We start from the raw sequence: 27,140 nt of genomic DNA, 5'->3' as shown, positions 1-27,140 counted from the left end.
AAAAAACAAAAAAAAGAAGGCAGCAGAAACAGCCCTGAGGTGCTAAACTTCACAGGGAGCCCAATAACGTGCTAGTTACTGTGATAAATATGACAGGGAGGGCCAGCTGTTTCTGTGCCTCTAATTACACACAGCTGGAGCTAGTAAGATTTGGATTATAAGAAACAAATCTTAATTGCGCGGCATTTTCCACTCGATTTAGCAGAAATGCCTGCTGGTCTGGAGAGCTCGATGGTGTGATAAAGCTGGCAGGAGGAACAGGGTCTGGGCACAGCACATATATATGAATGGGCTTGATTGGCCACGTGGGAGACAGTGATTTCCCTATTGCTTAGATTGGTGGTTCTCAACACTTTTTTAGACTCGGGAGTCACCCTTGGAAAATGCCAGCTCTTAGTTTTCACTCTCTTTTTTCACTGCAGAAAAAATAATAGAGTAATTCTTTTATTGCAAGGCACTCGGAAAGACCACTGCAGGTCAGAATGTCTTTAACGCTACTGAACGCTATTTGAAATCTCTTAAGTTTTTGTGAAAATTTGCACTGAGAATCACTGGCTTAGATTCTGATTTATTCCTGTGCAGCTGTTTGGAGGGTACTAGTCAGAAGCTTGGGGCTGGGTGCTTTGCAGAGCACAGGGTCTTCACTTGAGCTGCTATCACCGTGGGGCAGAGGCTGGGAGTGGATAGAACCACTGGTCTCTTTCCAGCCCCTAGGCACTGGCCAGGCCAAGGCAGCTGGCTGAATGCATAGAGGAAAATGGTTGCACCTGCTCAGGGCTGCAGTACACAACTCCTTCCCCCAAATGTGAGTGAGCAGAGGATGTGTTTTGTCCAAGTCACGGTAGTTCCTGCAAATTCCTGTAGGCAGAAGAAAACTTTAGGCTCAGCCCTGGGGGAAGGGGTGCTGTGCACAATACAATTTAGCCCCAAGGTATTCTTCACCTCTAGGGCAGAGTGAAAACTTGCCCTGGGCATCTTTTATAGTGAGGTGCCAAAACAGAGGTAGATTGGTCCAATGGCTGTAGGACAAGTGGGTTCAATTCCCAGCTCTGCTGGAGACTCCTCATCAGACCTTGGGCAAGCCACATAACCTCTCTGTACCTCCATGAGAGTAGTAACATTACTTTGCCCTACAGAAAGGTTGCAGTAAAGAGTGCAAGATGCTCAGCTAGTTGGGTAACCAGCTTATAAACAGAAGACAAAAAATACAGTACACAACCAATGTGCCTGAAGCGGGGCTATCTGAGTAATGTGCACCATTAGATCCTCAAAAGGTTAGACACTGAGCAAGAAGCTATTCCACAGAACCTGGAATCGACGCATGATTTCTGTGATGGCTGTTCTGCCAGGAAATGTAACAAAGGCTTGACATCCAGATGAAACAGAGCGCCTCTGAATGCAGAGCCAGGGCGTCTTCTTTCACTGCACTTGCTGTGGGCACACGCGGGCTCTGTTCCCTGATGCTCCAGGGTTTTAATTCTAACAGTGGTCTCTTTCCTTTCCTTGATGATAAAGAACAAGGCTCAGGAACTTGCAAGCCTCGTCCTCCCTGCACCGATAAGGATTATTTCTACACGCACACGGCCTGCGACACTAATGGGGAGGTGAGTACCTATCAGTCCCCAGGGCTGTTTCAGCACGGGTCGATAAACCACAGGGTTCCCTCATTTTACTGCAGCTGTAACGCTCTGCTCTTCAGTGCTGTTCTTTCCATGTTCAAAGCATAGTAGAGGCATTCGCTAATTAAAGAGGTGCAGTTTACTTGACAGCCCTTTCTGCAACTTTTACCTGCCTCTTGTTACAAATAACCACCAAGCCTCTCTGCCCCAGATTCCCAGCATGTTTGCTGTGGCTAAACTCCCAATCCTTTGAATGCTGGAAGCTACAGTGGGAGAGGAGTTGGTGGGCGGTGGAGGGACATGCTGGACATGCCCTGTTCACCATCCTCCTCGGCATCCACACTGTGTGAGAGATCGGATACTGGGCTAGATGCATTTATGATCTGACTTAGTAAATGGCTGTTCTTATGTTCTTGTAGCCATACAGTCAGTGTCACCGTTTCCCTGTGCAGTCTGATAGTTGGTTTTCCCTGATGTGTGTTCTGGGTCTTTCACACAAGCCACTGGAGACTGGAGGCACACTCTTGTGAAGACAGATCCACCTGTTGAACAAGACTGACTTTAATTAGCTAGTATTGGGGCGTTTTCCTCCCTGTTACAGCATACACAATATGAAGGAAATCCATAAGAACAGTGGGGCTGAATATCCATATTTTTTAACAATGCACGGCATGCAAGGTCTGCATATCCATGCAGACTTCTGCTTCAGTGGTTTCTGTGATTTCTGATTCAGAGAACATAGTGAGCACTGCTAGAAGGGCTCACAGACTATTTAAAAGCATATTACCCAATTTTGTTATTCCACAGCTAGGGCTTGTGTACACATGCAAATTCCCTCACTTTATAGGCACAGTTACAATTCCTGCACCATCACGATCCTTAGCCTGTGTTCACCGTTGTATTTGTACAGTGTTGCTTATATACAGAAGCTGGTTGCTTTAAGGAAAGCGAAATCGGCAGTAATAGTAGAAGGCATTTATGCAAATACCTGCATTCTAATTTGGACACATTATTGCTGCTCTTATTTATTTTCTCATGCTACTGGAGGGCCTACAAGTTTCAGTGGTGAACCAGACCCCGCTGCAGGGTTAATCCAGGTGCACAACTGCGCTGGGGGCAGAGCATAGTGCTGAGAGCCTGGAATCCTGTGCTGTATTTCTTGGCACTGCCTGATACATGGTCTTGGGTGCCTTCCTTTCTCTGCCAGAAAGGTACTGTACTTGAGCACAGTGCACTTCCCAGTCTTGTTAGGCTTTATCTTAACTTGAAAAGCATTGGCTGCAAGGGAGGGGAAAAGCAATGTTATGCTATTGTGATGCCCTAAGCTGTCTTGCATGGTAGAGATGCTCATTTTTCCCAGCTGAGGTTGAGTTTGCTTATACCTTTTCAGACTCAGTTAATGTTTAAGTGGGCAGAGCCGAAAATCTGCAGTGAAGATCTGCCTGATGCGGTGAACCTGCCCCCCTCTGGTGTGAAAACCAAGTGCCCACCGTGCAACCCGGGCTTCTTCAAAACCAACTCCAGCACCTGCGAGCCCTGTCCCTATGGGGCATACTCAAATGGGTCCGGTAATGCCACTGGGTTTGTTCTGCTGGGCTCCGTGGGAGCATAGCTTGATTCCTGGTTCTTTACCCTGAAATGTGGAGAAAGCTGAGCTGTGCTGAACACATGTACCATGTGCCTGGGAAACGGGCAGTGCCAGCCTCTTCCCGGTGGTGGGACCGAGGTGGGCTAGACGGAAAACTGGGGAGGCTGTGCAGACAAAGGTGGGACATGGGCCCCGCAGGCTGGGCTGGGCCAAGAGCACCGCACGGCTGCGGGTAGGAGTGGGGTGAGCTCAGCTGTGTGGGGTGTGTGGCAGCAGCAGCCTGGGGGGGAAGTGTGGGACTTGAACAAAAGCGGCGCTGGGAGGGGTGGCTATGGGGGGCTAAGGCAAATTTTGGGGTAGCTATAGCCCCCCCCCTCCAATCCTCCCTAGTGCCACCCCAGCTCGCTCTTGCACTCTGCTATCTAGATTTCCAGGGCCAAAGTTAGGGCTGAGGTGTGAGGGACTGAGCAGGTCAGACCCCCCTGCAGAGGATTTCCCAGAGGTTTGTGACACCCCGTCCTTCCCATATTGCTATGGGAGCTAGCAGGAAGTGGCTTCATCGTGCCCAGGTGGAAGGGAGCCTTGGACAGGGTACGTTAGTGCGGAGAAGGAGCTCCCAGCCCTGGAAGGGATGAGAACCACTGACTCATGCTTTTGCCGGCCCCTCACTGTGAGCCGCTGCCGTCTCATTAAGGCCAGAAAGAACCAGTCCAGTCCTGTAGCCAGAGCGATGCAGGAAGTTATGGGAAGCCCATGGCTTATGAGCCAGTGAGAGTATCGTTCCTAGAAGGACGCCCAGTTCTGGCTTAAAGGTTCCAAGTGATGGAGCGAATCGGCTGCACTTCTTAATAGGCAGACGCACTGGTTAATTCCCACCCACTGGAAATCTGCATGTTTTATTTCTAGCCTGAACTTGGCCAGCTTCAGCTTGCAGTTACTGGCTCTTGTTACTTCAGGCTTGCCTTTGTTAGCAGTTTTATTCAAATAGAAAGCCCCCCCCCCCCCTTAATTAGATTCTATGTATGGTTAAATGTATAAATTTGTTATAGTTTTCCAGGTGTAGAATCTAATTATTGGAGGTTTTCCTTGAATTTGTCCTTTCCCACTGCTACAGCAGGGAGAATAAAACTGGGGGCTCAAGTAACACTTTGTTCTCTACTGCCCCCCCAACTTTTCCCCTGGCAGCCCCTTCCTCCTCTCCTTAATCGGACCCTGTTCTCCCTGAGCACATGGAAGTAAGGGAACAGATTTGAAAAAAAAACTTAAAAATTAGGCAACTGTGGCATCGACACCCACACAGTCAATTGGGTCACCAACTGGCTGGAGGGCCACACCCAGAGAGTGGTGGTGGATGGGTCTTTTTTGACCAGGAGGGATGTGGGCAGTGGGGGCCCCCAGGGCTCAGTCCTCGGGCCTGCACTGTTCAACATCTTCATCAGAGACCTGGACGAGGGGGTGAAAAGCACCCTGTTCAAATTCACGGATGACGCTAAGATGTGGGGAGAAGTGGGCATGCTGAAGGAGAGGGACAGGCTGCAGCTAGATCTAGACAGGTTGCAGGGGCGGGCAGATGAGAACAGGATGGGATTCAACTGACGAGTGCAAAGTGCGGCACCTGGGGAGGAAGAGCCAGCACCATACCTACAGGCTGGGGAGCTCCCTTTTTGTCAGTGCAGGGCAGAAAAGGATCTTGGAGTCATCATTGATTCCAAAATGAACATGGGCCGACAGCGTGGGGACGCGGTCAGGAAGGCCAACCACTCCTTGTCATGTACCTGCAGATACATCACGAGCAGGTCTAAGGAGGTGATCCTCCCCATCTAGGCGACACTGGTCATGCCGCAGCTGGAGTACTGCGTCCAGTTCTGGGCGCCGCACTTCAAGAGGGATGTGGACAACGTGGGGGGGAGGTCCAGAGGAGGGCTACCTGCATGATCAGGGGGCAGCAGGGCAGGCCCTACAAGCAGAGGCTACAGGATCTGAACCTGTTCAGCCTCCACAAGAGAAGGATGAGAGGGGATCTGGTGGCCATCTATAAACTTACCAGGAGGGACCAGTGGGGAATGGGAGAGACCCTGTTCCCCTGAGCACTACCGGGAGTAGCAAGAAATAATGACCATAAGTTGACTGAGCATAGATTCAGGCTAGATATCAGGAGGAGCTACTTCACAGTCAGGGCAGATAGGATCTGGAACCAACTTCCAAGGAAAGTGGTGCTCGCTCCTACACTGGGGGTCTTCAAAAGGAGGCTAGACAACCACCTAGCCAGGGTCATTTGACCCCGGCATCCTTTCCTGCCCAGAGCAGGGGGTTGGACTTGATGATCTGCTCAGGTCCCTTCCAGCGTTACCAACCATGAAACTATGAAAACCATAATCTTGAAACTAAATATAGCTAGAGCAACTTGCATATAATACCCATGCACTTAGCTTATCCAGAACTGATGTATATATATATTTTTTTAAAGTGCTGCAAGTTTTAGTACAGATACTTCATAAACATGCTTTTGAGCAGTACTGTGGCAGCCATTTTTTTTTATAGTACAAACCATGTATGATATTTGTCCAAAAGCTTATTACTTACCACATTGTTCATTGAGCTAGGCCCCACCAGAGGCAACAGTATTTCAAGCCATGGTGACCGCACAGCTCAGCACTGCTCAGTATGTTTGTAAAGTCCAGATACTCCCACAAAGGATCCATATGCTAATTAGCCCCCACTCATGATTGGACCTGGGTGTTCTTGTCACAAGACCTGGGATGCTCCAAAAATTATATGCAAATGAGGTGCAGGTTCCTCTTCACCTCACGAAGTGTGGGGCCACACTAATAATGTGCACTTGGCTGAGAGAAGGGCCAACAGAGGGATTCTGGGTGAATTGTATGCAATGCTGTGGCTCACCATGACTTGAAAAAGAGTTGGCAGTGAGAGGGACTGCACTTAATGGGCACAACCATATGTCCCATTCAGATATGTTACGCTAATCTGTTCTTGTGATAAGCTTGTATCAGCATGTTTGCTCAATGTGGGCCATGTGTTTTATAGTCATGCTCAGTATTGGCTGCATTTAATCAACTTCATAGTTGGTTTCTATTGCTGAGTAAATGCTATTTTTGGCATCAGTTTAATGATAGTCTATTTAGTGAGATTTCCTTGTATGCAATTATAAAATGAGGGGCTTTTTCCCCCAGGGCAACTGGAAGAAAAAAACTTACTCTTGGCTTTCATAATGAAGTAATGCTGAAAGGGTCTTGAAGAGATTATCTAGTCCAACTGGGGTCAAAGCTGCCACCTTAGTGTTGTTAGCCCCATGCTCTAGTCTAACCAGCTGAGGTAAATGGTCCTGTATTTGAATAAATACAGTAGGACAGTGGTGGATCCTGGGAAGGATGGGACATAACCAAGTCTAACAACATCCTCCAGAGCCTGAAGTTTATCCATGGAGCAGTTCTGTTCTGATCCCTAATGCCCACTTTGAAGCCCTCAGTCTCTAGCTGGCCAGAAAGCAGGTACTTAATTTGAATCCAGAATGGCTTCATGGGCAACTTCTGACTCAGGAGTACATTCACAGGCTTGAACTGGTGGGGCATGTTCAGTCCCATCCTCCCTAGGGCCCATTGGTGATGGTATGGGAAAGTCCTTGGTCTGTCTGAGATACTTTCGCTTTCACATTCTCTTTCTTGGCTCATTCTGTATACACATGCCCATTGATGGGGGCATCATGGGATCAGAGCTGGGAGAGGATAATTAGCACTGAAAGGTGGTCATACCCCACAGAGTGGAAGAAAGCTGCAAGGGAATTGTGTTCCTATTCTGTAGGGTGTATTAGGCAAAGTGCAGGGCAGTTCCTCTGCTTGTTGTTACCCAGTATCCGTCTAACACAGACCTACAGTACCACTGCTGTTTTCTTTTATCCCTAGGCTGCATTAGCTGCCCTGCTGGAACTGAGCCTGCGTTGGGGTTGGAATATAAATGGTGGAACACGCTGCCAGCTAATATGGAGACAACTGTGCTCAGCGGCATCAACTTTGAGTATAAAGGGATGGCAGGTATATGCCAAGGAGCCTGTAACTCTGCCCTCTCCACAAGGGGGTTGAAAGTATTCCCCATCTCATTCATAAAATACTTCAGCAAATAGAAGAGTCCCTCTATCTCTCAGCAGTCAAAATTGCCCCAGGTGTTGCTTGAAGCTTGCCTTGCATGCAGATTTCTCTAATTGCTAAAGTATCACAGTTAATGGATGGGAGAAAGACTCGCCAGACAGTGCTGCCCACACAAGTCTAGTGTGGGTATAACCGTGCCCACAAAAAAGAACAAAATCTTGTTCTCTTTCCGACACAAAAATAGCTGTTTCAGTGTAAGCCCCTTTTGCCCTGGCATGGCAGTGTCCACATTAGACAGGTTGTACACTGCTCTAACTCCAGCAGTATAGTTACATTAGTATAACTTCTAGATGTAGCTGAGCTGGGCTTGGTCTACACAGAGTTTTGTCAGCAGAGCAGTGTCAGCTCAGGAAGTGGAAAACTCACCCCCCACAGTCAACATAGCCCTGCCACCAAAACCTCTACCATGGACACAGCTCTGCCAACAGACAGGAGCTTCTGCCAGTAGAAATTCTGTCATGGCATCTCGAAGCCAGCCAAAAAAACCCTTCTGGTACCATATGCTGTATTTCCATTAGCTATGCTGCTGTAGCGGTGCCAACAAAGCTGGGGTAGCAGCAGCCCTGTAATGTAGACAAGTCCATGCACGGCCATCAGCTAATAGAAGACAACAAGCTGACCCTCAAGCAGTACTCAGTCCTGCCCCTACCAGCTAAAAGCCTCTGGGGAACAAAGGTGCAAAGCAGGTGTCAGATCAGAATACTTCCAGCACTTACACAAGTAGCAGTTTTTTTTTTCTCCAGTGAAGACAAGTGTAAACGATGACTCCAGAGACAAACTCGGGGGCATGAGGCCCTCGGCTGTGTTCTGCTTAGTAAAATGCCGTGTGCATTTCTGGCTCGCTTCGGGTAGCAATTGGAAGTTGTTGTAAGACAAGTCTTTCTGAGCTGCATTGTATCTAATTCCCGTGTGTGCTGTTACAGGGTGGGAGGTGGCCAGCGACTATATCTACACAGCAGCAGGAGCCTCTGATAACGACTTCATGATCCTGACGCTGATCATTCCAGGATTCAGGTGAGGGGCAAGGTGGTGCCAAGCCGAGGCCGACTCCGGCTCATGTGAAGCCTACCCCAGAAGGTGGGAGGACGTCTATTCAGTGTGATTGATATGTTTAGCCGTTAGGTTATCGTGACCCCTGTAGGAAAATACACCTGAATAAACATCATTGCACAAGCTGCTTCGTTTGGCAGCTCAGTGACGTTCCAGCGCAGGAGGTGAGGCACCCGCAGTCGCTGTCTGTCCCATGAACACAGAGGACCAGATTCTGATGCCACATGTAGGGGCTTAAATTTGGAGTGAAGGTTACTGATTTTATTGGTATCCAGGGGACTCCAGCCTGGCCCACGAACCTGCGATGGCTCCCAGGCAGTCATTCGAACAAGAACTCCTAAATTCAGCAGTCCCTGCACATGAAGTCAGTCTCTCTCCAGGAACTTCCTGATGTCTTTGGCCAGTGGGGGCCAACCTTTTTCTAGGCATGCTATGAATTAGCCTCACACTCTCCTCAAGTGCCACTCCAATCCACTCCACTTGCCTGATCTGCTGCTCTGCTTTCTGTCCCCTACCCTGTGCTCCTTGCCCAATCTGTCGCTCTGCTTTCCGCCCTTTCTGCTGCTGTATTCCCTGCACTCTCCCTGGTCTGCCACATGCCATGCACAGAAGCGGCCCCTGCCACTCAGGTATGCATGCTGCAGGTTGGTCACCCCTGTCTTAGGCAATAGAGCTATGACCTCGATATATGCCTTTTTATTTACAGCCCCCCACAGTCAGTGATGGAGGACGCTGAAAACAAAGAGGTGGCAAGAATTACCTTTGTCTTCGAGACTGTCTGCACTGTAAGCTGCGAGCTGTACTTCATGGTGGTAGGTTAACATGGCTCTTCCTGCCATGGTTCCCTTTCATGATAAGTCAATGCCATTTCCTCATTCTGTTTGAAGGGCTTTCCCCCCACCCTCTGCAGACATGGAGCTTTCACTGGGTTGCTGGTTTGATTTCTTTGCAGGAGGAGCAAAGACCAAATGCTAGTGTAATCTGTAGGTGGCTTAGAGGCCAAGGGCTCCAAACTGGGCTTACTTCTGCAGCCTGGGGATGTGGAGTTGTAGGAAAAGCCTGCCCAGTTGCCACTCACCCAGACAGTACCACTCGATGAGCCTTGTGCCTCCCTCCTGGCTACTGCAGCGCACCCTGCGCTGGGTTCCAGTGTCCCGCGTGAGCCTGCGGCTGTCGTGTCCTCCACTTGCTTGCTGCCGTCAACCAAGTACCTCATCCATCTTATCTTGCTGTGTTTGCTCTTCCCTCCCATGCAGCACATTTGCTGTTTTTCTTCTTCTATACCATGACAGAACTGGTACAAACTGGGGGGGATGAATAGAGTTAAATGACAAGGGATGAGGCACCTGAAACTGGAGTTCCCAGTCTGATCCATGGATGCTACATGGCCCACCGTTGGTCTGCAGATTACACTGGGCATGACCCCCTTTTTAAAATTAAAAGTCTGGTGAGAAGGGAAAGTCACGATGTAATGGATGCCCACTTGTTTTGAGGCTGGCAAAAAAGTAACCAGGCGGCTAGCAAAAATAATATGGGCTAGACTGGGAAAGACTGAGGCTCATGGTAACTAAAATGAGCATTGGAGAACTTTTGAGTAGTTTGATTGGATTTTAGTCAGCAGGCCCTGGTGAAAGTCAGCCCAGGTGCTGAAGGAGTTGGCAGAAGGCATCATGGAACCCTTGGCAATATTATGTACAAAGTCTTGGGAGACAGGTGAGATTTCAGAGGTCAGGAAAAGGGCCAACGGTGCCCCCCTTATGGAAAGGCAAAGAGGGCCAATGAAATTATAGAGCAGTTAGCCTGACTTCAATATATAGCAAGTTACAAGAGCAGATTATAAAAGACATTTGGTAAACACCTGGAGGAGGAAAGGTAGCAGCCAGCATGGAATTGCTAAGAACAAGTCGTGCCAAACCAACTTGATCTGCTTCTTTGGCAAAGTAACTAGTTGGGTGAGTGAAAGGAGCGCAGTGGACAGAGTGTACTAGACTTTAGTTAGGCTTTTGATAAAGTCTTTCAAAATGTTCTCATAAGTAAACTAGAGAAATGTAGGCTAGATAAGACTGCTATGAGGCAGGCACCTAAGTAACTCAATAACTGCAAGCAAATGGTAATTGTGAGTGGCAGGAGGTTTCAAATGGGATTCCACAAGGTCCACTGCTAATTAGCCGGCGTGTTAATAATTTGAATGTTGGAATAGAAAGCTTTCTGATGAAGTCTGCAGAAGACAGCAAACTGGGAAAGACTGCAAAAGCTTTGGAGGATAGGAGTAGAATTAAGAGTGCATCAATCTTGATAGATGGGAAAGCCAGGATAGAGAGGACGTAATAAAATTCGACACAGAGTGAAGTTCTTCCCTGCTACACATAGGGAAGAATGTACAAATAAACAGTGGGAGATAACGGGCCTTGTGGCAGCATTGCTGAGAAGGATCTTGGAGTTTGGTGGGTCACAGACACAACATGAGTCAGCAATGTGATGTAGCTGCAAAAACCCCCCCAAATGCAACTTTGGGCTGCATCACCACTTCAGGTGTAAGGCACAGGAAGTGATAGTACTACTCTGCTCGGCGTGGGTTAGGTCGTATCTAGAGTATTGCTTGCAGTTCTGAGCTCCACGTTTTAAGAAGGGTGTGGAGAAATTGGGAGAGGGTCCATGTTTAACTTGGGAGAAAAGGCAGTTAAGGGGGCAGACATGATAGCAGTCTTCAAATGTTTGAAAGACCCATAAAGAAGAGGAGGAAGAGCTGTTCTGCCTTCCCGCAGAGGGCAAAACATAACAGGCATTTTTACATGTGGTGGAGGCGGGGCTTTAATTAGAGCGGCTTCAAGAGCTGCTCTAATTAAAGTGCCCACAGCGCCTTGTGTATCAGCATCCCTGCACTTCAAAATGGCTGTGGGAGTGCTTTCTTAAAGCTCATTGAACAAGCTTTAGTTAAAGCGCCCCCACCGCCATTTTGAAGCGTGGGGATGCTGATACAAGAGATGCGGAGGCTGGCTGGAGCATGCTGATTAGCATGCTTCAGCAAGACTCAATTTATTGAGTCTGCTCCGATGCACTGTGATTAAAGTGCGTTGGAGCAGCTGCACAGCGTGTGCACGGGCACCTAAAGCAATGGCTTTAAATTTCAGCAAAGTAGATTTAGATTAGATACCAGAAAAAACTTCTGTACGGTTAGAACATTAAGTGGGATCTCCTTCACTGGAGGTTTTCAAGCAGAGGTTGAGTAGTCACCAGAGAGGTATGGTTTAGTAGTAGCATTCCTACATTTGTGCAGGGGGTTGGACCAGGTGACCCTCCAGCCCCTTCCAGCTCTGATTCTATGGCTGAGGGCATGGACATTTGGATCACAAGAAACATATATTTAATGGTAGCGCTACAAAAATGCTAGATCCATCCCACAAATGTTTCTCTTTTAAAGAGGAACTGTTTTGTACTGCCACATGTAACATCTTTTAGTTGCATGGAGTGCAACAGAATGTCCCTCAGCCCCCCAGCATCCCATAATCCTCACTTTCCCTCTCCCTTCCAGGAGGAAAGGGACAGGGGAGAGAGACTGGCAGCCCACCCAGTTGGGACTCCCTGCTAGATGGGCCGTAAGTTCCTGCCACTGCTGCCAGAGCTAGAACCGCTGCTTCCACAGGAGAAGGGGCACTACCAGGGTTTCTTCTCATTCTTGCCCCCTCCACAGGCAGCAGGGGTAGAGGATGCTGTCTTTGACAGGTGCTGCTTTTCAGCATCTGCCAGTTGATCACTGACAACCTGCCCCCTTTCCCAGCAGGGTGGTGTTACCCCCAAAGACCTGTTAAGTCTTACTGCAACATGGTTCAAAGAAGCATGCAACACAGCTATTCAGTGGCGAGATGCTTACTGTGCAGGAGCTCGTTACTGCTGTGCAGTAGCATCTCTGGGTGTGAACTGTGGTGCATATGTCACCAGGTGTATATGTCACCAGGCACCCATGCGGGGATACTACTGCACAGTAATGCTGGTTACTGCAGGCATTTAGTACTTGGTTATGCAAGTACTAAATGACAGCGCAGTAGGAACCGTTCAGTCAGCGTCTCATGTAGACGTGGCCACTGAGTATTGATTTAGTGTAGCCTTTATTCATACTATCAGCCCAGTGATCAGACAGGCCGGCAGTAGGGATAGTGCAGGGTTAAACACTTATCCAAGCACATTTCTGTTCTACACATTTTATACATTAGAAGCGCTTACATTGGGAAGACGTGATTGCATATTGCTACTTGTTGACTAGTGATCTTTATAATTAGCCTTTACCTCTGTTGTCCCCAGTTTCACTGCATTGTTCTATATGCCTTCCTTCTGATCAGTCATATGTGGTGCCACTGACCTTTCAATATACTGATTAATGAACTGATTCAAGTACAGCATCCCCTACACGTCTATTGTTTCAGGTTTGGTCCCAAAAAAGTCCTATGTGCTTCTGTCTACTATTGCAGTTTGTGCCAGTTCGATCCATCTCGTGATGTTCTTGAACAGAGCCGCATGTTCTGATGCTCTCTGTTGCCCTTTACAAAACTCGGGGCTTCCAGGCCTTTAACTCTTCCTGGCCTGCCTTGTGGTCTGCACAGAAGGGAGAGCGGGCTGTCAGTGATCAAGCCCCCCGGCAGTGGGAGAACTTAAGGAGCAGTTCCATATTTTCCCCTGGCTGGAAAGCAAGATGTTGAGATGAGTTTGTAGCTCTTCAGCCAGCGGGCTGGAGTATCTGTATGACTCCATGGCACTACAGTTTTGTAGTGCCACAGAGTGCTGAGGCACTTTGTGTCATTACAAATGCATATCTTGTCTGTAGCCACAGGCAGTGGAATTTGCAAGGGTCTTGAGTGGATGCAAAAGCAGGTGTCTGCATATAACAGATATTTGGTAAAAGCACCCAATGGCTTTTGCTCGACAGCAGGGATGTCAATATATGACCTGCAGGCTGGATTTAGCCCATGGGACCATGTTATCTGGCCTTCAGGGTTCCTAGAAGGGCCAGGAATTTGAGGGGGATGGGGAAGGGGAGGCATGCAGCAAGCAGGGGTGGGGCTTGCCACAAAAATATGGGGTCCAGAGGCCGCTTGGTGATGTCAGAGGTAGGAGGTGAGTGACAGCTGCATTAACCCTGTGCCACTACCACTCACCATGCCACTGCTGCACCTGGATCCAGCCCACAAAGAGCTCTGCAGTCCAGATCCAGCCTGTGAGGAGGGTGAGTTCAACCCCCGTTCCCTAAAGTGTAGGCACTACTACATGGCTTCTGAAAATGGGGCTTTGATGTATTTGGGGAAATTTTCACCATAAATATAAGCAGAGACACCTCTTCTGTATTCATGAAGATATTTGCCCCTTCAGGGTAGGCCGTGGGATATGTGTTGTTTTGGCTTGCCTTTCTTCTTAGCTATTTGACCAGCTGTAGTAAAACTCATTGGTGTACAATGGCATCTGTTAGTGAGCCACTTTTCTATTCTCTCATCCATGGCAGGGTGTGAATTCGAAGACCAACACACCAGTAGAGACCTGGACCGGCTCCAAGGGGAAACAATCCTACACGTACATTGTTGAAAAGAATGCCACGATGAGCTTCACTTGGGCCTTCCAACGGACACCGTATCATGAGGCAGTAAGAGGGTGGTGTCATAGTCCCAGGTCTTCATAGGACATGACCCATTAAGAGTTGATTGCATCCTCCTTTCCTTCACCAGTCCTGCAAGATGTAGCTTCCAGAACCTTTCAAATACATGCCATGCCCTTTAATAGAACTGGGATCATCAGCATAGAGGAAAGATGACTCAGGCTAAATCTGTATGAATACTTACTGCTCCTGGCAACAGTGCCCTCAAGAACAGTGCATTGCCTCCAAAACCAGAAGCAGTGTAGATACATCTGTGAGCAGGCTAGTTAGCTTGGGGACAGGCTAATTGGCCTGCCAGGCTATTTGACCTCCAGGGCTGCCCCCAAGCAAGCCATAACTGCTTCCCATTTAAGAAACAATTCAGTCAGTGCACCAGTGATTTAGGGCACTAACATGAATCTAGAAATCCATGTTCAAGTCCATGCTTTGTCACAAGCTTCATGTGTGAGCTTGCTCAGATCACTTAACCTCCTTAGGCTTCTGTTTCCCATCTCTCCTATGGGGATAACGGTACTTACCTGATGCCCAGGTGTGGGCAATGATAGTGGAGAAAAGTGTAAGGACTCAAATATTCCAGTTGTCTGGGTGGGGAAGGTAGAAGTACTCATGGCAGATGGTAGAAAAGCTCTGTCCTACTGTAATGGGCTTGATTCTTATTTTTATCCTAAATTATCCAGGCTAATCTCAGTAAGATCCTGAGTCCCCAGTTCTGGCAAAAATGCTACTTCCATGCAGGGTTGATGGGAATGTCTTTGTTCCAGGGGAGGAAGTACACAAACGACATTGCCAAGCTCTACTCAATCAACGTGACTAATGTTATGGATGGTGTGGCCTCCTACTGCCGGCGTTGTGCCCTGGAGTCATCAGGATCTTCCTGCACCTCCTGCCCACCTGGGAACTACATCGACCGAACATCCGGCGCCTGCCACCCCTGCGCACCAAACACTTACCTGAAAGCTCACCAGCCCTACGGCCATCAGGCCTGCATCCCCTGTGGCCCAGGCACAGTTAGCAATAAGGTGTCATTACCCTTCCTAGTAGTCGGTAGCAATGTGATGGGGCCTGCAGTGCTAGATCCTGTATGCACGTGCAAAGATGAAGGATCCTGATCCTGAAGCGTGGTCTGTGGCTAATCTGCCCTTCTCATCTGCTGGCTTTAAGATTCTCCACAACCCTCAGGGTTGTGATTGTGGGATCAGGTCCTAGCACTCCGTGTGGTGGACAGCAAATCCCACTTTTTGTCCAGAGTAGACATGAGCGGACCAGCCAGCGATCGACACTTTGCAGACCTCAACAGCTATATTGTAGGGTCTTGGAACTAGATAGTTTCTTTCTTTCCTGCTTTGCTCAAGCATTGCTTGTTTGGTTTGGTTTTGATTTGTTCTTTAAATGTGATCATAAATTTAAAAAAAACCCTCTTTCTTCCATCTAGAATCAATCTGTCACATGTGATTTAAGGGGAGAGTTTCTTGCAGTAGAGAGAAAACAAGCCTGGGCCTGTAATGAATATTCTCTGAATATATGTATTGAGGCTACTGGCTACAGATGAGCTTTGAGGTTCTCTCTGGCTGCTAGAATATCTAACAGTAGGGTCTGCACAGCCTACTATCATCATGTCAAGGCTCTCCAAGACCTGGCCTACAGCTGTCATTCAGGCAATGCTGGTGCCTGTTAAGATTGCCCTGCACTTACTACAGATGCCTGGTCAAATTTTGCTATGAATCGCACTGTTGTAAATCCAGCAACTTGGGTTGTGTTTAAGCATAGTATTTGTAGTGCTATATACAGCCTTACAGTACTACAAAATGTGGCTCTCGGACCTGCACCCTGCCTGTAATGCTACAAAATGGTGCAAGCACTCAAGAAAGGTACTTGGATGAAACGAGAACTTCTCTGTAGTGCAGTGTTTCCTCAGCTTCTTTTTTGGACTTAAATTGGTAGCACATTTCATTCTTAGGCCCAAAAAGTGTGTGTGGTGGGGGGGAGGGTGTGAGAGAGGATGACGTCTTAGTATATGCACATGCACGTGTGTGTGTGTGTGTACACGTACGCATATGCATGCACACTCAAAACGCAAGGATTGATGAAAATAAAATGTAATCTTTTGGCCCAGTGGGCTAGATGAGTAGTTCCAGGTCAATCTGTAGACCAGATTCAGTCTGTGAGCGTGATCCCTCCTCCTGGGGCTGGCATGGTTGGGCCCCATCTAGCCAACTTTTCGCAGCACATTTCTGCTGGTCTTGCGCCATGCCCTTTGGTAATAACTGCTGTAGTGGTACATTTTGTAGTACCACGTGTAATGTCTGAACTGTTACATGTTAGTGCTACAACAGTTAGCGCTGGAGGAGCTCTTTTGTCCTCGCAGTATCCCAACATGCTCCATGCTGCTGTTCATCATGCTCCAGCATGATCATGGTAACTGGCTGCTTAATGTTCCTCTTCCTCAGATACACTCCCTGTGCTATAATGACTGTCACTTCTTATTGGCCAAGGATGGCAGGACTCTGGAGTATGACTTCTCAACCCTAGCCAACAGCACATCCTTCACTAGTGGGCCAAGCTTCACTACTAAGGGACTGAAATATTTCCATCACTTCAACATCAGCCTTTGTGGGAACCACGTAAGTGCATACCTGCAAGACTGAGGATTTTCTTTCTTCTGCTGATTCCTCCCCAGTCTGAGAGGGTGAAGGTGTGACTTAAATGCTAGCACTCAGTCTGGCTGCTTGACTTATTAGCACTGCCAGCAAAAATGGAATATGAACAAGGTCAGCAGTTATGACTGGCAGGGGCTGGCTAACAAGCAAGCTCCTATCTGCAGGTGCTGTACTTAAACATGTCGTTTGACACTTACAGGTCATGCCTGCATTGTAAGCTTACTGTGCCCGATTGTACCACCCTGAGGCACACTGCACTGCTCCTGAAGGCTATCTCTTAAGCTGCAGCTGAGTCCACAGTGGTGCCAGTGGGCTAATTATTAGCACAGGGGTGAGTTAATTGGCCCTGAGCCTAGCAGTGCTACTTAGTCTGCCTGAAATGCTGCCCAGACACCACTAAGCTGCTTGCAGTTAAGAGGGCAGACTGCACTAAGCAGCATAAGTGTTTGAAGCCAGTGCCACCTGGCACAGACCATTTGCTCTGTAGACAGCACCTTACTTATTCTGAAGAACAGATACAGGTTTCTCTCGCTTTATGTGGGTTCTGTCTGTGCAAATTCGCTCGTATGCGATGACGCTTTTTACACCAAAAATTCGTTATATGCGAGGTAAATTCACTCTTATCCGGTTGGTGTGGTGGAAGCCCGCAGTCAGCTGCTCTGTGCAGTGCATTGTGGGTGTGATGCACACCGAAATCTAGTTTCATGTGTGGATCGGTGCTCCTCACTCATCTGCAACACATGTTTCTGTAGTTGCCATCCCCATTATGATAGTGCCTGGTGCTTGTGTGTACTGTCTACTGTTGGTGAGTGCCAAAATTGTCTTGTGAAAGTGGTAGAAATGGGTCTGGGGGTCTGTACCGCTGAGGTCTTAGACCGTATCCCTATTTGTTATGTTACAAAGTGGGTTCCCTTTATGCAAATTTGAGTTATGTGCCATTTTCCAGGAACGCATGTACAGCAGAAAGCGAGGGAAACCTGTATTTTTGAAGGGCACGTTACATCTGTAAACTGCAAATGCTACCATATTTTCATGCATACAACAGGTACCTTTTCCCCAAACCCAGCTGTTGGGAACTTCAGTGCACATTTCATGCAAGAAACGTGGTAAGAACAGTTTCTGCTGGTTACAGGCGAAAGTGAAAGTAAAATCTGCTCATTGTTCAGGGAGTGGAACAATGAGCAGGCTCTGCTCCTACTCAGTTACTTACCACAAGGAAAGATCTTTTTAATTAATTCTGCCTTTCAAAAACAAGGTGTGTGTTATGTTCTAGGGAGTCTTATATGTGAGAAAATATGGTATGTGGAGAAGCTTGCTTGGAGCTCTGTGCACTGCTCAGGCCAGCCCCCGCTGCTGTTTTTGGGTGTTAGAATTCCCTTGATCCCTTCCTACACAAAGCAGACTGATGGCCTTGGTCCTGGCACTCACTATGCTCTGCTCCTCCACCCAAGGGAAGGAAGATGGCTTCCTGCACAGACAACGTCACCGACATCCGGGTCCCAGATGGGGAGGTAGAGTTTTCTAAATCTGTCACCTCCTATGCCTGCCAGTCCATCGTTGTGCCCTCTGACGTCATGGGCTATAAAACAGTGGTGTCCTCCCAGCCTGTGAGCCTGGCTGACCGCTTTGTTGGTAAGTGCTGCCGGACATGAGGGTCAGGGCGGTGGGTGTTTCTTTTTACAAGCCTGATCCTATGCTAGCCTGTACATTGAGCCACTGGCTTCTGGGCAGAGTGGGTGTGAGCTATGCTGGTGTGGAACAGGAAAGTCTTGAGCTCCCTTGGCAGATAGATCAGTCACTTCACTCAGTACGAGGCAAGGGAGGACAGAGCCCTTGGCACCCTGTTTGTCACTGTAGCCTTTGCCTCATGCTGGTCACTTCTGTTCGTGGTGGTAGTGGGGTGCATATTTTGGGCATAAAGGCAAGGAATATCTTCTTGCTGTGCAGTCAGGGAAGTGTTCAGTCCTACACTACTGCATGACCATGACAGAGGGGGCAAAGAGCCCCTCCCAGGCAGGGGCTAGGCATTTCAGCCCATAGCTGTATCAGTCTACATAGAGGCCCACAGGGTAGGTTACTGCTGCAGCCCACAGGGTGGTGTGGACACTACTCCCTCTGAACAGCTGGAACAGTGGCTGCACATGTGGACCATACAGACCCAGTTTGCAAGGGCTCCCTTACTGTTTTATGAAGGCAAGGAAACTTCTTCAGCAGGAACATAGGGCTGGATGGGCCCTTGAATCAAGTTGTCTGCGTTTACAAATGCAGACAAATTTCAAGGAATCCCCAAATCTCTACTTCAAGCACTCGCACACAGCTGCCAGTCACAAAACCAGATACACTAAGAACACCCTATCATGTGTCATTAGTAAGAGTGGGGGAGATGACAGCCCTAATGTCTATGAAATCTATGAAATCCTTCTGCTTGTTCTAGATACAGAACAGAAATAGCTGTTGGTTATTTCAGCAATATAAAAAGGCAGCTGATAAATTTATCATATGTATCCAAAAATGGAGAAATGCCTGACTTAAGGGCTTTTTTGTTTCTAATAAGTTTAAAATATCTTTATTCCTATCGACTATGGATATTTTGCTTCCATTCACTTGTTTTTTGAGTTGTTTACCCTTTTAACTTCTTCTGTATATTCATTGTCATTTCTTTTTTCTTTTTTCCATTATTTAGATATTGATATGTGAAGTGGTACTGCCTCTTTTTACATTTCCTTTTAATCAGGATGGGTTTTTTTGTCCAGCCTAACTAATTTGTTATTTCTGTGAGATCATGGCTTTTTTGGGAGGCTGGGATGATTATCTTTGAGTAATTCCTCGTTTTCACTCGCACTTCCCACTCTTAAATAACATACCCCATATAGTTATGGTGACAGTTGCTTTAACTTTTGGGGAGCTTTCCCTTTTAAAAGTCCATGTAAACACTGTATTAGTCAGTGCCCTCTTCTATTTGCACAAAGCAAATGGACTGTCATCGGTGTCTAAGCAACCACTAATGATTAGATCCATAATTAACTCTTCTTTGTCCATCAGAGTGAGGTCCAGGGCTTGGAATGGAGTGAACAAGGTTCCATAAACCAACTCCCCGTGTGCATTGTTGTCAGTTGCTGACATCGGTGACTAAACAGCTGGTTACATTTTTCATTTCCAGTAGCCTCAAGAAACCATCTTAGCAATCTACTCCCAGTAGCCTACAGGGCCATCCCAGTTATGGGAGAGGGTGCTAGAGCCTATTTCTACTAGTGCTGAAGCGTTAGAAATCTTAACTAGGTGCAAACTGTAGCACTGACCAGTAATCCCTGAGCTACCAGTTGCACTTGCAAAGGTTTAATTTAACCATAGGTAAAGGTTCAACTGCACAGCATCTGTTCCTGGTGGTCATGCAGAAGTTCAGATTTAGGGGAGGCAAGATGAAATAGCAGCTTTCTGCTTGCCAACTACACCTCTCTGGAGTTGTTGGGAGCTGCTTTCTGGACAGCCTGTAACCACGTGCATTTGGGAGCAGAGCAGTAGCTGCCCTCTGTGCTGCTTTCTTATTGGGATGAATGTCGTTTCAGGAGTGACAACTGAGACGACCCTGGACCACATCACCTCCCCTCCTGACTACTTCCCTACGGAGAATGTTGGGGTGCCTGAAGTGATATTCTTCTACAGGTAATGGGGCAGTCATGCTAGATGGAGGTCAGGCACAGTGAGATGCACACACATCCCACACATGGCACTCAGTATTGCCCACAGTGTCTCTCCAGCTCCCCAGTCTGGAGCTTTTCCAAGCCCTGAAGAAGCATGTAAGAAAGTAACTTCCCCAACCCACCATTGGTCCCAGGAGCAAGGGAACCACAGTCACATTCACACACTGGTTTTGACAGTACCCAAAGGGAGGGTGGAAGGTGGGAAACAAGGATGACCCCTCCACATCCTATGCAGCTTGTGAACCAGATACAATCATAGGACAAGGACCTTTCCGCCAGTCAGGTGCGTTGGTACGTACAGGTGGGACATGCTGGATAGTAGGATGGTACCAAAGGCTCTGTTTATTTCCTTTAATGGGCAGATCCAATGATGTGACTCAGTCGTGCAATTCTGGAAGGGCCACTGCCATCCGCATGCGCTGCAACCCTCTGAAGACTGGCTCGGGAACACTCTCCATGCCAAGGTAGGAATAATCATCCTTTTTTCTGAATGCTGCAGATAAAGCAGATGCTGGAAGGGCTGCCGCTCCCTCCAGATGCAGTTGTTCTCATCAGGCCTCTTGATAGGCCAAGCGCCCTCAGGTTGCCAATGTCGGGGTGGTACTGGCACCTTGCCAGCTAATGGAGGGCCATGGCCTCCTGGCATGCGATGGAGCGTATTGCAAGTTGCCTTGATTCTGAGAGCATGGACCTCCTGAAAGTCACCAGGACTGATGCCACAAATGGGAGCGGGAGCCTTAGTATACACAGGAGCAGGAGCCAGTGTATTAACCACCATATTGCATGTATGCCCACTTTGAGCTGGTTAAAATTTTGGCCAATGGCCACCTGAAACCACATGTGCCATCCTTGGTGATGGTGTTGAACAGCTTGGCTAAAGGAGGAGCATTGCATCCTGTGGACCATAGTTACTTCCTTTCTCTCCATGCTGAGAGCATCAAACAGGCCATAGAATAAACATGTCTCAGGCCAGGTTTAGCCTTCTCTGTCACACGGTCTTGCTGATGGAAAATGACACTTTGATCCCAGGATGGTTTGGGCTGGATAAATGGAAGTAAAAGGGCCTGGAGGGGTTTCCCTGCATGCAGCATCAGGATAACTGCTTCCTCAGAAAGGAGGGAGAAGCAGTTCTTTGTCTCGCTTTGCACAGCAGCTGACTTTTGCGGCTTCACTCAACCCACAGGAGCTTTTTAAGCTGGGAGTGTGGATGAAGATGAGACTTGACACAAGCCAGCTGGCTTTTGCTTGTACACACACTGGCCCTTGTCCTGAAGGCCTCACAAAGCTGCTGGGGATTCTGCTAGAAGCAGTCTGGGGCCTGTGCACCTCCCTGGTTTCCCTGGAGGCTTGCCGCATGCTGCCACCCGTCTCAGGTCTCATCCTAGTTTCATAGTAGGTAGGGTCGGAAGGGACCTGAGCAGATCATCAAGTCCGACCCCCCGCCATGGCGGGAAAGAGTACTGGGGTCAAATGACCCCGGCAAGGCGTTCATCCAGCCTCGTCTTAAAGACCCCCAGGGCAGGAGCCTGCATCACTTCTCTTGGAAGCTGGTTCCAGATCCTAGCCGCCCTGACCGTGAAGTAGCGCCTCCTGATATCCAGTCTGAAACTATGCTCTGCCAGCCTGTGACCGTTATTCCTGGTCACTCCTGGCGGTGCTCGGGGAACAGGGACTCCCCCAGTGTCTGCTGGTCCCCTCTGACTAGTTTGTAACAGGCCACAAGATCCCCCCTCAGCCTTCTCTTTTGGAGACTGAACAGGTTCAGGTCCCGTAGCCTCTCCTTATAGGGCCTGCCCTGCTGCCCCCCGATCATGCGAGTGGCCCTCCTCTGGACCCTCTCCATGTTGTCCATGTCCCTCCTGAAGTGCGGCGCTCAGAACTGGACGCAGTACTCCAGCTGCGGCCTGACCAGTGCCGCACAGAGGGGGAGGATCACCTCCTTGGACCTGCTCGAGATGCATCTGTGGATGCATGCCAAGGTGCGGTTGGCCTTCCTGTCTGTGTTCCCACACTGCCGGCCCATGTTCATTTTGGCATCATTGATGACTCCAAGATCCTTTTCTGCCTCTGTATTGACAAGAAGGGAGTTCCCCAGCCTGTAGGTATGGTGCTGGCTCTTCCTCCCCAGGTGCAGCACCTTGCACTTGTCAGTGTTGAGTCCCATCCTGTTCTCATCCACCCACTGTCCCCATCTCTCTCCCTTCTCCTCTGGCGTCATCCATATCTGCAGTAGTGTGCTCTGTTCCATGATAAATAAATGCAATGTTGTAAGCCCAGTTGCTGAATATCATGCACTTTCCCTTACTAGGCATGAAGAGGGGTGGGGCAAGCTCACGGTTCCTCTCCAAGCCTGCCCTTGTGGGAATAATACGGGATCCTGCATCACCCAGAAATAGGTTCATTATCATAAGCAACTACTGAGTTCGGGTGGCCAGAGTGAGCGAGGCCCAGAAGTTCGGGTTTTTTAATTCAGGAGTGCGGAGCACCTCTCATTTTGCTGAAGCTCTACTGATGCACTGTCTGATTTCAGTGTCATAATTAGCCTACAGACCCACCAGGCTGCCCTTTCCTGTAAGTTAATCCATGTGTGATGTGCTGGCTGAGTGCTAAGGGTAATCCTCCTCCTTTCCCCTGACAGGAAGTGCCCTGATGGAACCTGTGATGGGTGTACCTTCCATTTTCTGTGGGAGACTGCTGAAGCCTGCCCACTCTGCTCAGCCTACGATTACCGTGCCATCGTTAGTGCCTGTGTTGGTGGGATTCAGGTAGGCACTCAAAGCCATGGAGCTTTGTCCTCTAAGACCATGACCTAAAAATGCACGTGGAAGCGAGTGGCTATTCATTTGAGCTGATGGGATAGCACCAATATAAGCTTTAACAAAGCCAAGGTGTCCATACTCACCGTGCTGTTTCAGGTACCTTGCATCCATACTTGCGTCATGGTCACACATCCTTGGGGTAGCTGTTCCACAGTTCCCTAAAGCAGCAGCTTCTGGGAGATCCCAGGAGATCTTCTGGGAGCCTGGAATGGCAGGAATGGTTGGCCACCGACGGCTCGCTAGCCAGATCCAGCCTGTCAAGCAATTTTGCATCCAGCTGGCAGAGCCAGGACATTGGTAGTAATTCTGCAGCTAGGGAGAAAGGTGCAGTAGTATTCCTCCGCCCCGAATAGTCTTTCTGCAGTGCTGTCTGCTGCCATCCCTGCCCTCCCTTGTGCACCCTGTCCTCAGTCCTCTCATCACTGAATGTGTCTCTGGCTGCAGTCAGTGGTGATAGGAACCAGGGTGAAGGGTAGGGGTAGCAGCGGCAGTAGGGGGTAGGAGAGCTGCTGGCACAGAGCAGGGAGTTCTGGGGCAGGCAGCTTGGAGTTGCAGTGGCAGTGACTGGGTCACAAGTGGTGGCCTGCCTTTGGATCCAGCTGCCTTATTTTTGCCTGTCACCCCTGTGGCCTAGAGGGTTTGCAGAAGAGACCAGGGTCCCATGATACCTTGTGAAATTCCCACCAAATTCCTAGGAAGCAGAGACATTGCCCAGTCATGGCCTCAGGGCGAGTAAGGCTTCTGCCAAAAACCATCTTAGTGGAGCTCTTAAACAGTTGCAGATGACTCTGAGGAAGCAGTGGACAATGCCTAGGTAGAACTGCCAGGGAGCTAAGAGCTAGATGAACAGATGGGGTTATTGCTACACTGCCTAACCCCTAGAGGAGGAACCATCCTTAAATAGGGTATTGGTGCTACAGCATTGCTTTCAAATCCCAGCTGTGCCCATAGGCTGTCAAGATATACTGTGCGAGTAACAGAAGGACTCGGCTGCTTTTACTTCTGTAGAGAACCACATATGTGTGGCGGGAGCCAAAGCTTTGCACAGGAGGCAGTCTCCTCCCAGAACAGACAGTCAGCATCTGCAAAACCATGGATTTCTGGCTCAAAGTTGGCATCTCAGCCGGGACCTGTGCTGCTGTGCTGCTGACTGTCATGACCTGTTACTTCTGGAAGAAAAACCAAAAGTGAGTAGCTTCCAGCCTCTGTTACATTGCTGTGTCCACAGGCAGTACAAGTAGAATCAGTATGGACTCCCCCTTCTGTGCCCCTTTCGACCAACCTCCTGCCTCTCTCTCTTGGAGACCCCTCACACCTGGCTCCCTTTGAGGTTGTTTAGTTTGGGATTGCTCCTGGGATCCTTGCACAAGGTGGCCCAACTTCAGGAGATAAGTCCTTGATGACAGAATAGCTACCAGCACTGGAGTGATTGGGAGAAGTAACCTTTGCTGTGTAGTTATTAGTGATTTACTGAAGTAGCCAGAGAGGCCACATGGCCAGATGTTTTGGCTTGATAACAAGTAATAACCACTCCTGCCACAGAAAGCCCTCTGGATATGGGTCTCTGGCAGAGGCAGTCTAAGCAAGAAACAAATCCCTGCCAGAGTTGCTCTTTTAAAGAAATCGGCTTCTCTGCTGAAGTCTGCACAGTCACTCACTCACTTCCCATGCCCTGATTTGCTTCTGCTCCTATGTCAAGTCTTCTGGGCTTCTGCTGCTGCCTCCCAGTGCTCCCAAATAGCTGATGCAGCTGCTTACCTGCCACAGCATGGATCTGTGGGGAAGACATGCAGCACATCCCAGCCAGGCTGCCTTGAAACCTTGCCATAGGGGCAACCAGAGCTGCCAGGCAGTGCTGCCACATCCAGAGAGAAGCCATACCTCTGCCAGACCTGCCATAATGGCACGAGTGCCAAGTCTTGTCTGTAGCCCCACATTTTGCCCCCGTATATTTCCCACTGAATGAAAATCAGGCTCATAATGCACATGAGATCCTTTGTATACATAGCTTTGCTGGGACCTGCCTTGTAGGGCTTTACTCCACAAATGCTGTTGTTGCTTCCTCTGAAGGTTGGAATATAAATACTCCAAGCTCGTGATGAATGCTACCACAAAGGACAGCGAGCTGCCAGCTCCTGACAGTTGTGCCATTATGGAGGGAGAAGATGCAGAAGATGATCTAATATTCACAAGCAAGAAGTCTCTCTTTGGCAAGATAAAGTCCTTCACTACCAAGGTAGGAGTTTGTTCTTTCCCCATAACAGCCGGTTGGTGGCTACAACCAATGCTGCTTACCTGTATCAGACACCTAGTGTTTGGATCCACTTGCTCTAACTCTTCTGTTGAGTGGAAAATGTCACTGTTTTGACCATAGAGTTGCAGGACAAAGGCTGCAGGTCACTTAGCTCTGTACTTCAGTGCTCAAACCAGCTTGCCAGAAATACAAAGAACGAAGGCAAATAAGTGGGGCAGGAGGGAAGGAGAAGCCACACAAAGGGTTTTGGAACTTCAGACCCGAGCATAGCTGGGGGAACGGCCTTGGGCTGTTGTGGCATTTGTACAGAAGGGTTATAGTGCTAATATAAACTCCTTCTGGACATGTGGCTCTGCTGGGATCTATATCCTGAAACTCAGCTAGACCTGGGTTTTGTCTTCCCCAGATCTTCCTAGCTCCAGCCTTACTTACTGCTGAATTTTTAAAATAGAATTGGAGTCTTTTTTCATCCCCAAGATGCTGAGAAAATTCTCTTCCATCTCTCCAGTAGGGGATAATGTTACACACAGAATCCTTTCCCTCTGACACAGGTTTCCCTGCATACCGCACCTGACATTAGCCCGATACCTGAGCAAATTTGCCAGGCTAGAATATGGCAGTGGGAGCTGGAAGGGCTAATAACACTGGTTATCTTCTTCAGTTGTGCTAAGCCTCCTCAGACCTGCCTCTGCCATACAGCAGGCAGAATGATTGCAATTCTTACTGCTCTGACATGAACTGCCTTTGGTTAGTCACCATGAAGTGCTACAGACCAGTGTAGCAAGAACCTCTAACCCTGGGTTGGCCTGGGACCCGTGTATCCGAATTCCCATTTGATGCTGCAGTTCCCCACCTGCCCCCACTGCCCCCCTTTCGGACTGGCGCTGCAACTGCTGAGAGATGTTAATGTTTATTTTCCCTTAGGTTATGCAGAGCTACAGTCGGGCTTTGCAAGACTTTGGCTATAGGGCTGCTCTCAATAAAATAAGAAGAGGTGGGAGCTTTCAGGTAGATAGAGACACATAACACAAGACATAAGGTATGGGGTGTCTGCTCAGCCCCTGCTCTAAGGATCAAACCCATTGTCTGTGGATGCACTGTGAAGAAGATTAGAAGGCAGCAGGGTCCAATAATCAGGGCTGTGGGTCTGACCTGGCTGTGTGCCCTGAGCAAGTCCTTTTTCCCCTCTCATCCTCTGCCTATTTAAACTAAACACTAAGGCTGAGTACAAAAAATGCCCAAGTATAAGGAGCGCCCAGTTTTGCTTGAGGCCTTTACACCTTACCAAAATGCAAATAATAAAAGATTATAGAGCCAGGAGCTGAGTGGTCCTTCAGTCTACTCCCAGCCCTGTAGCTGACTTACAGTCAGTTCCCTTCTCTGTGCCTCAGTTTCCCCATCCCTAAAATGGAGATGATATTGAACCCCTCTGCTGGAGCTGTTTTGGGTTTGGGAAACGGAAATGAAAGTCTGTCCTGTGGCTCTTTATCATAAAACAGCCTCATGGTTTATGCACATACAGACTGAGAGAAATTCTGTTTTAACCAGGGTTCTCCACCTAGGTGTCCTGAACTAGTACCCAGAAGTCACAACCACTCTGCCCTTCATCCAGTGGGTAAAGGACCAAGAAGCTAAAAAAAAGAAAAGA

The 27,140-nt window shown here is 48.6% G+C and overlaps 1 protein-coding gene across 4 annotated transcripts in view; it reads left to right on the top strand.

The window, feature by feature from the left end:
- KIAA1324 (KIAA1324 ortholog) overlaps positions 1-27,140 on the top strand; it is a 62,662-nt gene that overhangs the window by 34,325 nt on the left and 1,197 nt on the right. For 2 of the 4 annotated variants that reach the window (XM_019546296.1, XM_019546293.1), the window contains exons 8-22: positions 1,516-1,604; positions 3,010-3,187; positions 7,128-7,256; positions 8,294-8,384; positions 9,127-9,232; positions 13,912-14,049; positions 14,823-15,080; positions 16,509-16,682; positions 18,170-18,350; positions 20,285-20,381; positions 20,782-20,883; positions 23,058-23,184; positions 24,247-24,425; positions 25,309-25,474; positions 26,417-26,500. In XM_019546296.1, coding sequence (XP_019401841.1) covers positions 1,516-1,604; positions 3,010-3,187; positions 7,128-7,256; positions 8,294-8,384; positions 9,127-9,232; positions 13,912-14,049; positions 14,823-15,080; positions 16,509-16,682; positions 18,170-18,350; positions 20,285-20,381; positions 20,782-20,883; positions 23,058-23,184; positions 24,247-24,425; positions 25,309-25,474; positions 26,417-26,500 — 2,099 coding nt within the window. The remainder of the gene's footprint in view (positions 1-1,515; positions 1,605-3,009; positions 3,188-7,127; positions 7,257-8,293; positions 8,385-9,126; positions 9,233-13,911; positions 14,050-14,822; positions 15,081-16,508; positions 16,683-18,169; positions 18,351-20,284; positions 20,382-20,781; positions 20,884-23,057; positions 23,185-24,246; positions 24,426-25,308; positions 25,475-26,416; positions 26,501-27,140) is intronic. The other 2 variants (XM_019546297.1, XM_019546294.1) reach the window with 1 other exon arrangement.

This window comes from Crocodylus porosus, unplaced genomic scaffold (assembly GCF_001723895.1).
Source record: "Crocodylus porosus isolate Cpor-Errol unplaced genomic scaffold, CroPor_comp1, whole genome shotgun sequence".
NCBI lineage: Eukaryota > Metazoa > Chordata > Crocodylia > Crocodylidae > Crocodylus > Crocodylus porosus.
Note: the sequence above shows the minus strand (reverse complement) of the source record. Positions and strands in the feature narration are given on the sequence as shown.